At 38.5% G+C, this 12,722-nt stretch overlaps 1 protein-coding gene across 9 annotated transcripts in view; it reads right to left on the bottom strand.

Annotated features, from left to right (window-relative positions):
• Positions 1–894: 894 nt before the first annotated feature.
• SGMS2 (sphingomyelin synthase 2) overlaps positions 895–12,722 on the bottom strand; it is an 87,809-nt gene continuing 75,981 nt past the window's right edge. For 8 of the 9 annotated variants that reach the window (XM_007100590.4, XM_055086165.1, XM_007100586.4 and 5 more), the window contains 3 exons: positions 12,358–12,511; positions 7,095–7,261; positions 895–5,646 (listed from right to left, as the gene is read on the bottom strand). In XM_007100590.4, the coding sequence (XP_007100652.1) occupies positions 5,443–5,646; positions 7,095–7,261; positions 12,358–12,511 (525 nt within the window). In that variant the 3' untranslated portion in view covers positions 895–5,442. The remainder of the gene's footprint in view (positions 5,647–7,094; positions 7,262–12,357; positions 12,512–12,722) is intronic. The other variant, XM_055086166.1, reaches the window with a different exon arrangement.

Raw genomic sequence — 12,722 nt, 5'->3', positions numbered from 1 at the left:
TTCTAACATGTCAGTGAGTAATCTAGTTTACGCTTCTGATATTCTTACATATTTTATTAGAAGAAATGAAATGTTAGGTGTCAAGGTTGGTGAGGCATCGCATTAGTTCCTTGTATAATGCACTGGAGATAATAAGGGCAGATTTTGAGGCTCTGGCCAGAAAAATCAGCAAGCCATCATTTCAAACAGGAGGATGGGACAAGCTTTTCATCCAAGACCTGGGTGGAGGTGGCAGAAAGACTATTGTGATTTATCCTCTATCATTTCCAGATAATCCAAAGAAACTTGGATTAGCCAACAACTTGATCTTTGAACCATATTATCTTATCCTTGTCCTCTCATCCTACTGGGTTTCTTTTACTAAATTTGTCTTTGAGGGTCATGCTTTCATTTTTTCTCAGGGGGTCCAAAAACAACTTATAGCGATCTACTGCTGCAATGCCTACTGAAGTCTGGTTGAGGACATACCCTGGTGCCCCTTTGTGAAGGAAGAGGATGACGTTTCTTTCACAATTGAGTGACACAGAGAATGCCTTCCTTGAAGAATTAATGATATTTGCCCCTCTGTGAACAATGAGAATGAGAATCATGGAACTTGTAACTGACTTTATCCTTCTCCATGAATGACCTTATATTGTTGTGAATTATTTCTCACCTTAAATCCAAGGGCGGGTAAAATAACACACTCCAGTTTATTTAGTGTGCCATTAATTGAAGGTTATCAGCTTATTTAAAAAACAGTGCTTGAAAAACATAACCCTCTTGTGGTTTTAATAACTACTTAAAACTAAATATATTTTACAAATCTTTAAAGAAAACAATTTTATTAATTAAAAAAACAGTAATACTAATTTTGAAAAGACTGTTGATGTCATGGTGGTTTATTGGGTAAATACAAAGTATAGGCCCTTGCTCTTTTATTTTTTTAAGCAAAGCCAAAGAGATTAGAAACCAAGTAGACACATTCTCTTTAGAATAGAAACATAAATTAGTTTTAACTAACAATTAGGCACTTAAAATGTAAATGTAAAATGGCATTTTGAAGTACAAACTATAGTTACACTCTTAATTTCCTCCTGAAATGTTTTTGTAAACACAAATGCACAAGCATGGAAAACATATTTCTAAACTAAGATAATTTCCCCTTTTTAAAAAAAGAACCTGAATTCAAATCCCATATGATAGACCAATTATTACGGTACTGGTGGGTAGGGGAAAAGAGCTTCTGAAATTTACATATTTAATCAAAACTTAAGCATTTAATAAAACTATTACAATAATATACAGTATATATGATAATGAAAAATATATGTCAGGAAAATAATGAATTCTAGACTTAAAATTTTACTTTACAACAAGGCACTTAACACACTGAAACAGTACAGTAAATTTCCAAAAGATGCAATTGGCTACCTCTCAAACCTTGTAATAATATTTCTTTTGTGAATATACTCTAACATAACCATACATTTTGCAGCATTAATCATTGCATAGGAGGTAAATTAAATAATGAATTCCAACTTGGCAACTAGATTAACTTATATGTTTATAGTTTCTTCTTTTTCTTTTAAAGGACAGTTTTAAATAATTCTGCAATAAAGAACTATTCTCATTCATGATTCATTCAGAACACAACATATTTAGATTAATGAATCATAAAATAAGTCACAACTTATAAGGTGTGTATCTGTATAAAAACTTATCTTTGGGTACCTTTTGACAAGATTTTCAGTGTTTAGGTATTGAAGTCAAGAGCATTTCTTGATAGAAGAAATATTTTTAGCAAGTAAGTCAAAGGAGTTAAATTATTGCAACACAATGACATTAAAAAAAAGGACTCTTTACACATACAAATAGAAAAGCCTTTAACACAGGGCATATTAACTATAATATGCTTGATTTAACCATGTAAACTCAGTTATTAAGGAATTCCTTCTCATACTTCCTTACACTACAGAAGTGAGTGTGTTAAGACCAGCTTAAACTTTTAATCAGTTTTACAGTGCAAAACAAAAAAATTTTATAAAATAATTTTAAAAGAAATGTTCAAAATATTCAAGGAACAAGATGTGAACTCTCGACAGAAAAAGAAACTGCATGAGTTCTAGCATGTAAAAAAAAAAAAAAAAAATTAGAAAGACAGCCAACCTGGTGTTTCAAAGTAAACAAAGTATAGGCAGTTATAAAGGGAGACATTAATGATTGTGATGGTGAGAGGTAAAAACGGTTCGCAAGTTTTCTTTGATCAAACGTATAACAGATTAGAATTGCAACCCCTGTGATCTAAGCACATTTTCCCTTTGGGAAAGGTTTAAAATGCCTTTAAAATAATTATCCTTTCGCATGATGCTTTCAGATTATTGACAAAAATAATTTTAAAAATGCCTTTCAAAACTCGAAAATACACTTTAAAAAGTGGCGTTTGTGTTCCAAGTCATATAAGGTATTTCCACAAGGGGGCACTGCTATACAGCAAAGAACCTTTGCAATATCATCCATCAACCAAGACTAGAAACTCACAACCACCTTCCTTCCGCAGCAAAACTTGTTTCCCAAGATGCCAGTAAATTAAATAACAAATTCTAAATTACTTTGGGTGGAACTGAGTAGGTAAGAAGGCTTTATTTTCAGAGCTAGTGGAGGAGATCAAAAAAATAGAATCTGAAAGGAATTTATTTTCATTTGAAAGAATTTAGCAAAAAATGTGGCATAATTTACAGAAATTATCTATTATAGAAATACTGCACCGAGGACTTAATCACAGAAAAAGCTTCAAACAGGAGCACTGGCTTACAAAAACAAGGATAACAGATAAGATCTTATAGATTGATTAGCAAGGAAAAGGAGTTCCAAAAATTTATTGTTTCAAAAGGCAAGCTCATAATTATGATTTTTTAATCAAGGTATAATTGACATATATTAATTTTAGGTATACAACATAATGATTTACTTGTATATATTGTGAAATGATCACCACAGTAAGTCTAGTAACTGTTTATGTTTTATATCCCAAGGTGGCATGTTGGGTTGAAACTGAAGTTTGCTTTCCTAAATGTAAATGGGTTTTGTTATTTCTCTTATTTTCCCATCTTGAAACTTTGATATTCCCCACCCCCTTATTTTCATAGCACATGCTTCCACAGCATTTATTAGAGAGCTATGACATATACAGTAAAGAACACGAGAGCAGTAGTGTCCACAAATGGGGTCATAGATGTTTTTAAAGTTCTTTAAAAGGTGATGGTATTATGTGAAAAAAAAAAAAAAAAACAGGATTATTTGACTAAAATGCAAGGTTTATACTGTTTTCAAGGATCTCCAACAATCAAGGATCTCCATGATTTTTAAACACCTTTCCTTCACTTAATTTGAAGAAGAGTGGGTTATCTAAGATGCAGCTGAATAAGGCTCTAAGGTATATCAGGGTTGTTTTATTTGAATTCGAGGCTCAAGGAATATACCAATGTTAGGAGAGCAAAACCCAGGCTTCCGTATCAGATACTTTTCCTCACAATTAGACAGCAGAAATTTAAAATCAGTGTTTTCAAGTAGAACACATTGTCTTATCGCAGATGTCAATATTTAACAAATGAAAATAAGTGAAAATTATGTAGAATTATAGCTAAACACAGCAGGTAAGCTACACACCTTTCTTACTGACTTACTTAATGATAAATACCAGAAAAACTTCTTGCATTTCAAAGCCTGCCAAGGATGTTTAGGGTTTCAATTCTTGTTGTAAATAACCAGATTAGTCTGTCTTTCGGCCTTTGAATTCCACCTTTAGTGTTTCTTTTTTACACAGAGAAAGAGCCATCCTGAAAACATATACAGAATTTTAGCACCAAAGGATGATGACCCTTCTGAACAGATCTGTATTGTGCTTCTCTCCAACAATGTAAAGGTCAATTTTGTGTACCGAATCAAGGCCGACTTGTTTACAATGACAAATTTAGGGATGTTTTTCATTCTAAGTGGGGAGAAATTTTCACCTTCAGTATAAATGTAACTGCCTCCTACCAGCCCCCCGGCCTCTCCACTCTCTGACTAGTGTTGGTGACTTCATGACCTTGAATGTTGTCCCACGGTTACTAGAAGTCTAAAGAAATTAAGCCAAGAATTATCCAAAAGATTCAACATCATTAAATAATGCACCACATCTGGTCAGATTTTTAAAAATCCACCTTTTCTTTTTTTTTTTTTTTTTTTTTGCATCACCTGAAAGAACTTTAGAGACTATTATCGCTCTTTACCGAGTAGCTGTAACCGACTAACACACCAATTCCAACCGTAGATTAGAGTGCAGCACCGTGGTATAATTTTAGGGTCAAAGTAAAATTACTCAATTGTGGTATGTGTCCTTAGGACCAGTACATAAGAAACGGAGTCTCTTGCTAAAAGGCAAGGATGCATTAAACTTTTGGATTCCATCTTGGTTTTTCCATAAAGCACAATGTCATTAGGAAGAAATGGTTTTCAGTGAAATGTGACCAACTGTATGTCTGAGTTCCAATTTGCAGCTCTAAAACAGATCTCACACAGGGCATGACCTGGGAGAGAAACACAGGCTTGTTCCCCACAAGGGCATGAACATCAGTTCATGCAGCTATGTGTGTTCAGCCTGTGCTACACTGTTGACTGCTCTGGGGGTACAGGTGCAAAGTTACCAGGTGGACAGCGGAAGGACCCCTCGTTAGCATAAATAGCCCCATGGCTCCTGTATGTCTGTCATAGAGATCTTAAAATGAAATATTTACACACAAGTAAAATCTGTGGGGTGTGTCAAATACTTTTATACTTACTTAGTTCATTTTTTTTTAAGTTATAAAATTATCAGTTTAAAAAAAAAGTGAAAGTGATATAGTACATTGGGTGGTAGCAGCAGCGCATATTGCCAGACCTGACCCTGACCTTCCCCTTGACAGAGCAGAAGCAAAGTTCACCCAAAGTTCACTCACAACCCATGGATCTCCCCCTCGCCGATAAACCTAATGCTAAAAATCACTCTCAATGTTAGGTGATTCTATTTACACAGTGGCCGTATATATCAGATTTTTATTTAAAACATTAACAAATTCTTTTGACCTTGGAGGGAAAAAAATTCCTGAAAACATCACTCTGAAGTAGAGAGCTTTAGTGGAGAAAGAATGAGGGAAGGAGTAGTATGTTCTCTGGCACCTCTTTAACAAGCTCATTAGTACAATCCCAGTTTGAGGGCTTGTGACCAATGAAAGAAGAGCTGCAGGAGAATGTAACTTTCTCAGGACGAATAAAAAACCAGTCAAAGGGTAATACTTCGTTCATCTTTCTAATCATTTGCACAAAATTTGGTCTGCTTCATTTAGCAATCAGTTCTCCTAAAATAAAAACAAAAACAAAACTATACCTTTGGTTACAGCGATAACTCTTTTGGTCTAAGAGCTGATGCCTTTGTTTTGCTCCTCAGGTAGATTTTTCATTATCTTCACCACTCTTCTGAACCCGTGAATACTTCTTGCAAGACGATTTAAAGCAGCCAGGAGGCCAGGACAGTGGCCAGGAGAAGCAGCAAGGAATTGAGCCTTGTACGTTTTTCTCAAAAAAATAAAAGATGGGGAACCACCATGCTCGAGACAAGAAATTAGTCTGTGAAGAGACCTTCAAGTTCTGTAAAAGGTAGACAAAAAGTAAAATGAGACATATTTTTCACAATTTCCATCCTAATTTGTTTCTTAATTAAACTGTCATTTGCTGTAACTGAACAGGGAAAGCAGCAGAATCCGGATCGCAAGGCGATGCTTGTCTTTGCTCCTTTCCCCTAACTCTGACAGGACTCTGGCCACACTTCCAACCCCCTCCACTCTTTCCCTCTCTGTGGCTCAGGCGATTCTTTTTTTTTTTTACTTTTTGGCCGTGCCCTGTGGCATGTGCGATCTTAGTTCCCCAACCAGAGATCGAGCCTGCACCCCCTGCATTGAAAGTGCGGAGTCTTAACCACTGGACCACCAGAGAAGTTCTCAGGCAAATCTTCTGCCTGCAATTCCAGTAAGACTGGAGACTCAAGAATGGGTGGGAGAGCTCTCCAGGAGGAAAATTTTTCAGGATATGTCACTGGTCAGATCTGTGGGTCAAGGAAGATGGAAGAGTGAAAGGAGAGCTCATAAGGTTGAGCATATTTAAGAGGAAAAATGAAGATTTTGGTTCGTCAGTAGACATCTAGATGGAAGTGGAAGAAGGAAGATGGAAATAGGAGACGATAAAATAGGAAACAGAGCCACAGAGACAAGTAAAGTAATCCATAGGAGGGGCATTTATTAGTGGACACCACTAACTGAGAACTGGATTTAGATCCTTGGGGAACTACATATTTCAGTTGCTCACAAATTCTCCCAACATTATATGCATCAGACAATATGGCAGGACTATCCCAAGATAAGTGAGTCATGGCACGCAGACTAACTCTGTTAACACCAAGGACATACACTAAGGCTAGGAAGACATGGAGAAGGGATCATTCCATCTTGGGACTAGAGGCAGAGAGAGCAGAAGTTAGGAAAGGCTTCTCAGAAGAGATGGCATCTGAGCCAGCTCTTTCAGAATGAATGGGAGAAGAAAAAAAAAGTCATCTAGGAACAGGAGGCTGCAGAAACAAATACGGAAGGATAAGAAGGGAAGCCAGAGAGCACAGTATCACCAAAAGACGTACAAAGTCCAGTTCTTCATTAGTTACTCATTTTGCCTGACTTTTAAAATAGTTGCTATCTTTTCCTCAAAAGGGCAGGGCATGTTTCACCTAGCTGCACAGCAATGCTTCCACAGAGAAGGTTCCTAAACTTTTATTCAATTTTATTTCTCCTATAAATTAGCTGAAATTAGTAAAACACCATGCTTTATAATTATACAGCATTTTTACCCTTAAACATCATTTATATTTGTGACATTCTTTATTTTAAGAGGCAGTCATTACTATAAGTTTAAGTGAATTGACCTAAACCACACGTTTAGGCGGCAACAGCAGTTATTCCCGTTAAGCTACTGGAAACTCCGCTGTGTGAAAAGGGGTCCACTGCATTTAAAGAAAAGAAATTATCCAAGGATAATTTCACTGCTCTCACCTTTTCATTGGCCATGGAATGGTACCACCAAAAGAGCCGTGTTGTGATATAATAGGCAACGATCACATCGACAGTATAGTGTTCGTGTGCTACAAGAATGCAGATGATTCCAGCAGCACTCAGCAGCCAGCAGATTAAATGATACCACCAGAAGTGACGAGGCGAATCTGAACAGCAGAAAAATTAATAGTTAATAGGATTCCCAGAGGTGGACTGAATGATGACAGTCTATCCTAATGACCTGAGGAAAGTCTAAGGCCAGGAAGTCACTGAAGGAGAAAATGGATAACCCAAAATGAGTCCCTGTGAAGTGGCCAGGATTTGCTCCGGTTGCCGGGGGGAGACGGGGTGCTGTTGGTAACAGGTCTAATAGTAATTCCCTGGGGCGGCTGGTAACACGAGATACTCTAGGTCTTACCCACAGTGTTGAATAATTAGGAAGAGAACAGAAATATTAGGTTGGCATTGGCTCATACTGGCTCCTGTAGGGACCCGACTGGAAAGAGAAACAGTAGAGTGAAAAGAAAGGACAGTTGTCGGGAACTCCCTGATGGTCCAGTGGTTAGGACTCAGCACTTGCACTGCCGTGGCTGGGTTTAATCCCTGGTCAGGGAACTCAGATCCCATGAGCCTTGCTGTGTGGCCAAAAAAAGAAAAAGAAAGGGTCGTTGTCTATGAAAAAGGGGCGGTGGGGTGGAGGAGGGAATGAGAAAGCAAGAGTAATTTTAGGTCTTATATATAAACTTACTTTGATTTCTGCAGGGGGAGAAAAATGGTAATTGTGGCTAGCAATATTTTGATTCTCAGCAATTTTATACTGTTATTGCCAAGAGCAACTATAAGACACTCCCTATGTAAAGCTTGGGATTCTTGCCTATTCACTTATGGGTTTGAGCCTTACCTAGAGAGGGCACTAAGTTCATGACACTGATCAGCTATAACAGAGAACTAAAGCGCTCGGCAGGTTAAATATGATCGCACGCCCCCCAGCCTTCTCACACAGGTGGTAACGACCCAGGTGTAACTGGAACCAGTGCTCATCTCTAATAACTTTTCTTTTCTTTGAATAACTGTTTCCTTTTCTCTCTTTTAAAGCTTTATTAGCTCACAAAGATAATAATCAAATAAACTAAAATTTATTTCATATTTAACTGTGTTTACATTTATAGTGGTATTTACTTTCAGGTGTGGAAGAATGGTAGAATAGCAAAAAGATCCATTTCCAGAACTTTACATGACACTTCAAATCAAACATGGTTCAAATAAAAATTAAATAGCTGTTGCTCTTTTAGTCCTGCGTGGAACAGTAAGATGATAAACCTGTATTTGCATTTGAAAGTCTGATTTCCTACTTCTGAATGTGCAGCTCATTATTTCCAACTCTTGCTTCGTTCGTTCTGCCACGAGGTTCTGGCAGGTAACTCAGGAAATCCGAGAATTTTATAGCTAGGAGAGGCCTTACTTCTGTAGCCTGGGGGGCCAGATCCAGTCCCCATAACTGTTCTGTTAGGATCTGAACGTTAAAAATTGAAGTAACTTTCAGAAATCTGGAGATTTCACTAAATATGCATTCTCCAGCACCACAGACCTCACCCCTCCCTGAAGCCTCACATCAGCCCTGCTTCCCTTCCTAACAGGTCATCTGGTATTTACCTTAAAAGTCCAAAATGTCTGAGCAAAGCAGAACTATTTTGTATTTGTTTATCCACAAGAAGCAAAGCTGAAGTAGGTAGGGAGTAAAGAGGTGGCCCATTTTACTACTTGTGGAATTGAAAATGAGGTTTCAGGAATGGCTAGATGCCCTAGCACTGCTCTCCTAGCACATAAAAATGTATTCTCCATGAGCGACCACACTGGGATCACTGGTCCTTAATTGAGAACACTGGCTGGCCCAAAGAAAATATTTAACATAAACTGCTTTGAAATAGAAATGGCAAAATGGTAATCCTCTCTGTTCTCTCATTCTACCCAGAGGGATAACCTTGAGCTGACAGATGATGATACAATTATTAATGAACTTCACTGTCTGTGTGGGATCCTAGCCCTAGTTGTCAATGAATAATAGAGACAGTAGACTTGTGTAGTAGCAAGGTAAAAAAAAAAAAAAGAAAAAAAAAAAGTAGTTTTCTCGACTAGCAAGACATTTGGTTCTAAGAGCTACATTGATTTCTCCAGGCTAATTTTATAAGGAACCTAAGTCCCAAAGATAATATCTGCACACCTGTGTAAGACCCTCTCTTGCTAATCCACAGAATGATTCTGGTCCCACGTTTTCAACTACTCTCATGACTAAATTCAAATCTGCTCGTAACAACGGAGTAAACAGGGAGAGTCCAAAATGATCAAAAGGCAGGAAAGCAAAAAATATACAAATGATGCATCTAATTCTAGAAGCAGAATGTTCAAAGAAACCACTGGAACCAGTGCTTACTCAGAACAACAACACATGGTATAATTTAGAAGGTAACTGTTTTTCCTAATTGCATAGGAAACGGGCCTAAACATGGAATGCCCAGTTTATGTATAGAACTGATTCTAAAGTTGGGTTTGTATCAAGCATTACAGATTTGCCCTTTTGTTTATCACCAAAACTTGGAGAAAGTGAGAGTAGCACCGACATATAGACACTACCAAATGTCAAATAGATAGCTAGTGGGAAGCAGCCGCATAGCACAGGGAGATCAGCTCGGTGCTTTGTGACCACCTAGAGGGGTGGGATAGGGAGGGTAGGAGGGAGACGCAAGAGGGACGGGATATGGGGATATATGTATGCATATGGCTGATTCACTTTGTTGTACAACAGAAACTAACACAGTATTGTGAAGCAATTATACTCCAATAAAGATCTATTTTTAAAAAAATGAAAAGGAAAAAGCAGAATGTAATTCTTTCCTTGCTGTATGTAGACTTATACAATTTAAACAACCTCAAGCTCAAATCATAGGTGGGGAAGAACATGTCTCTACATACTGCATCAGCCTTTATTAAAGCATAGAAATAAACACAAAGTTGCCCTGCTATTGCTCTGAGGTGAAAGTACAACAATGAGCAATACATCCAGGCTATTTCTTAGCAATTCTATAAGATCAGACAGCTTGGGTTTCCAAAAATTCTAAACAGAGCCAAGAAATTGGTAGTGTACCCTCTGAAGTCAGCCTGCTTGAGTTTGAATACCCCATCCTCCAATTACTAACTGTGGACTGTGGCTTAATTCATTCACTTTCTTTATGCTTAAGTTTCCTCTGAAAAATGGGGAAAAACAGTGTTCCCCTCATGAGGTAGCTACAAGGATTAAACGAGTTCATTTGCATCAGGGCCTTGGAATAGTGCCTGGCACAGAAAAAATAGTACTATGTCTATTTGCTGTTATTGGTAATATCACTTGGTCTTCAATTATTTTATAAAAATGACTCTCAGTTTCCTGGGATGTTTTCTCTTCATTACCTTATGTTTTCCACCCACAGTAGCTTCACTCTAACATGTAACTTCTCCCGGCCCTCATCCTCCTCTTCTTCTATAAGCTTTTATGATCTGCAGATTAGAGAGAAGATCCTACAACCCAAATGAACCTCTACACTGGAAACTGAATGATCTTACACAGATCAGTTTTTGCTGAACTTTCCACAGCAAAAGTTAGAGTGAGCGCTATAAACAACATCAATCGCTCAGCCCACCACCCAGAACCTGTAACTAGGTGTTAGAAATTAGAAATTTCAGAAGATTGAAATTTAAGGGGGAGTTTTTGGCACACAGACAGAGCTAGGTTCCTCCCCTCCACCACCCCTCTCCAACCGTGTAAGAACAGAGCTATGGGGCAAGGTGCAGAAGGCCCTCTGCCTTCAAGTCAGACAGTATGACAAAGGCCGAACACTTAACACGCTGCTCTCCTAACTCAAAGCTTGTGTGTAAGCATTTAGAAAGAAAACAATTCAGAAGATATACAATTGTCCCCCCCCCCCCAAAAAAAAGACTTCATCTACTACAGAGACTCTCCTCTCTTTGTCATATTGCCCTCAAAGCAGAATTAAAACCTATAACCCCGGGCAGTCTATGGGGAGAATTCACTTCTGCACCACTGAAAGATAAACCTTGATGGGTCTAAACCTGTTTGGATTAATGACAGACTAAGAGAAGAAGGGAGAGAAGGGGACTAACCAAGGAGGACAGAGGGGAAGGGCCTCCTTCCCCTGGTCTCTGCCCAAAGACCTCCATGATATGCTCTGCAAGTGAAGAGAATTGAGATAAGCCTCTAAAAGAACAATGGCATGGGGACAGGGTATCCTGGAACTAAAGATGAAGGTTAATACCGACCAGCTTGGTAAAAATGGAGGGAGAAGCATCACTACTTCAAAAGGATTTTGAGATAATGGGCCCAAATATACAAACCCTCAGAAATCTGCTAGGCAGCTAAAACCAAATACAACCTCCCTCACAATGAACAAGACGTTATTCCAGCCAAAAAAAAAAAGAAGAAGAAAAGCCACTGGAATACACAAGAATTTTGTAAAATGGGAATTAAGTATAAAAATATGGGGAGATATTTCACATTCTCATCTCCATGTTGCTTTCTAAGAAGAAAACGGTTAGTATTGGCAAACTGTTTCATGAAGATGCATATTAAAGCACAGAAAGCTACTGGAAGTGACGAAATTAGAATAAAGTGGGATAAGGAAACGTTAAAAAAGGTTTAAAAAGGGGAAAATATTAACCAAAGTATTTGGGATGATGGAATGGATGTTCCATACAATGGAAATTTCATTCAAAAGTCCTTTCCGGGCTTCCCTGGTGGCGCAGTGGTTGAGCGTCCGCCTGCCGATGCAGGGGAACCGGGTTCGCGCCCCGGTCCGGGAGGATCCCGCATGCCGCGGAGCGGCTGGGCCCGTGAGCCGTGGCCGCTGAGCCTGCGCGTCCGGAGCCTGTGCTCCGCAAAGAGAGAGGCCGCAACAGTGAGAGGCCCGCGTATCGCAAACAAAAAAAATAATAATAATAATAGCTTTTCATACCTTAAGAAGTACTAACCAAGGAGGGAGACATTTTGGAGGCATGCTAAATGTTAGCAAGAAGCCAGGGCCAAGCTTTAAGCCTTCCTTCAGTGTTCAAATCACATACGACTGGTTGAAATGATTTAAACACACACACACACACACACACACCCCTCTTTCCATAGCTATCGATTCCAATAGAATAAGGACTCATCAGTTTCAGGGCTTAGGGATCCTGCCCACTACAACAATCAATAAAGCAGGAATGAGTTATTACTTACATTCTTTGATGAACAAATAAGTAAGTGTCAGCACAACTGTGTGACCGCTGAAGAGGAAGTCTCCACACAAGATGTGCGACCCAGTTATGGACAATCCGCCACCAGAAATCAACCGTAGAATCCGTTGTACTTTTGCCTGAGAGTCTCCGTTGAGCTGAATGACACAAGAAGATCAGGAAAAAAATTTATAAGCTGATAAAATCATGTTTTAGCCTAATTCATGTGATATTTAAGAAAGGCCACCAGGTTGTGATTTTTTTCTTTTTAACTTCAGTCAGAAAGAACCCAAGGGGGAAGCTCCTCAAACTGGATTTTATTCATCGTATTGGCCAGTTTTAGTGATACGTTTTAAATTATTCAGTATG

This window comes from Physeter macrocephalus, chromosome 7, assembly GCF_002837175.3.
Source record: "Physeter macrocephalus isolate SW-GA chromosome 7, ASM283717v5, whole genome shotgun sequence".
Taxonomy (NCBI): domain Eukaryota; kingdom Metazoa; phylum Chordata; class Mammalia; order Artiodactyla; family Physeteridae; genus Physeter; species Physeter macrocephalus.
Note: the sequence above shows the minus strand (reverse complement) of the source record. Positions and strands in the feature narration are given on the sequence as shown.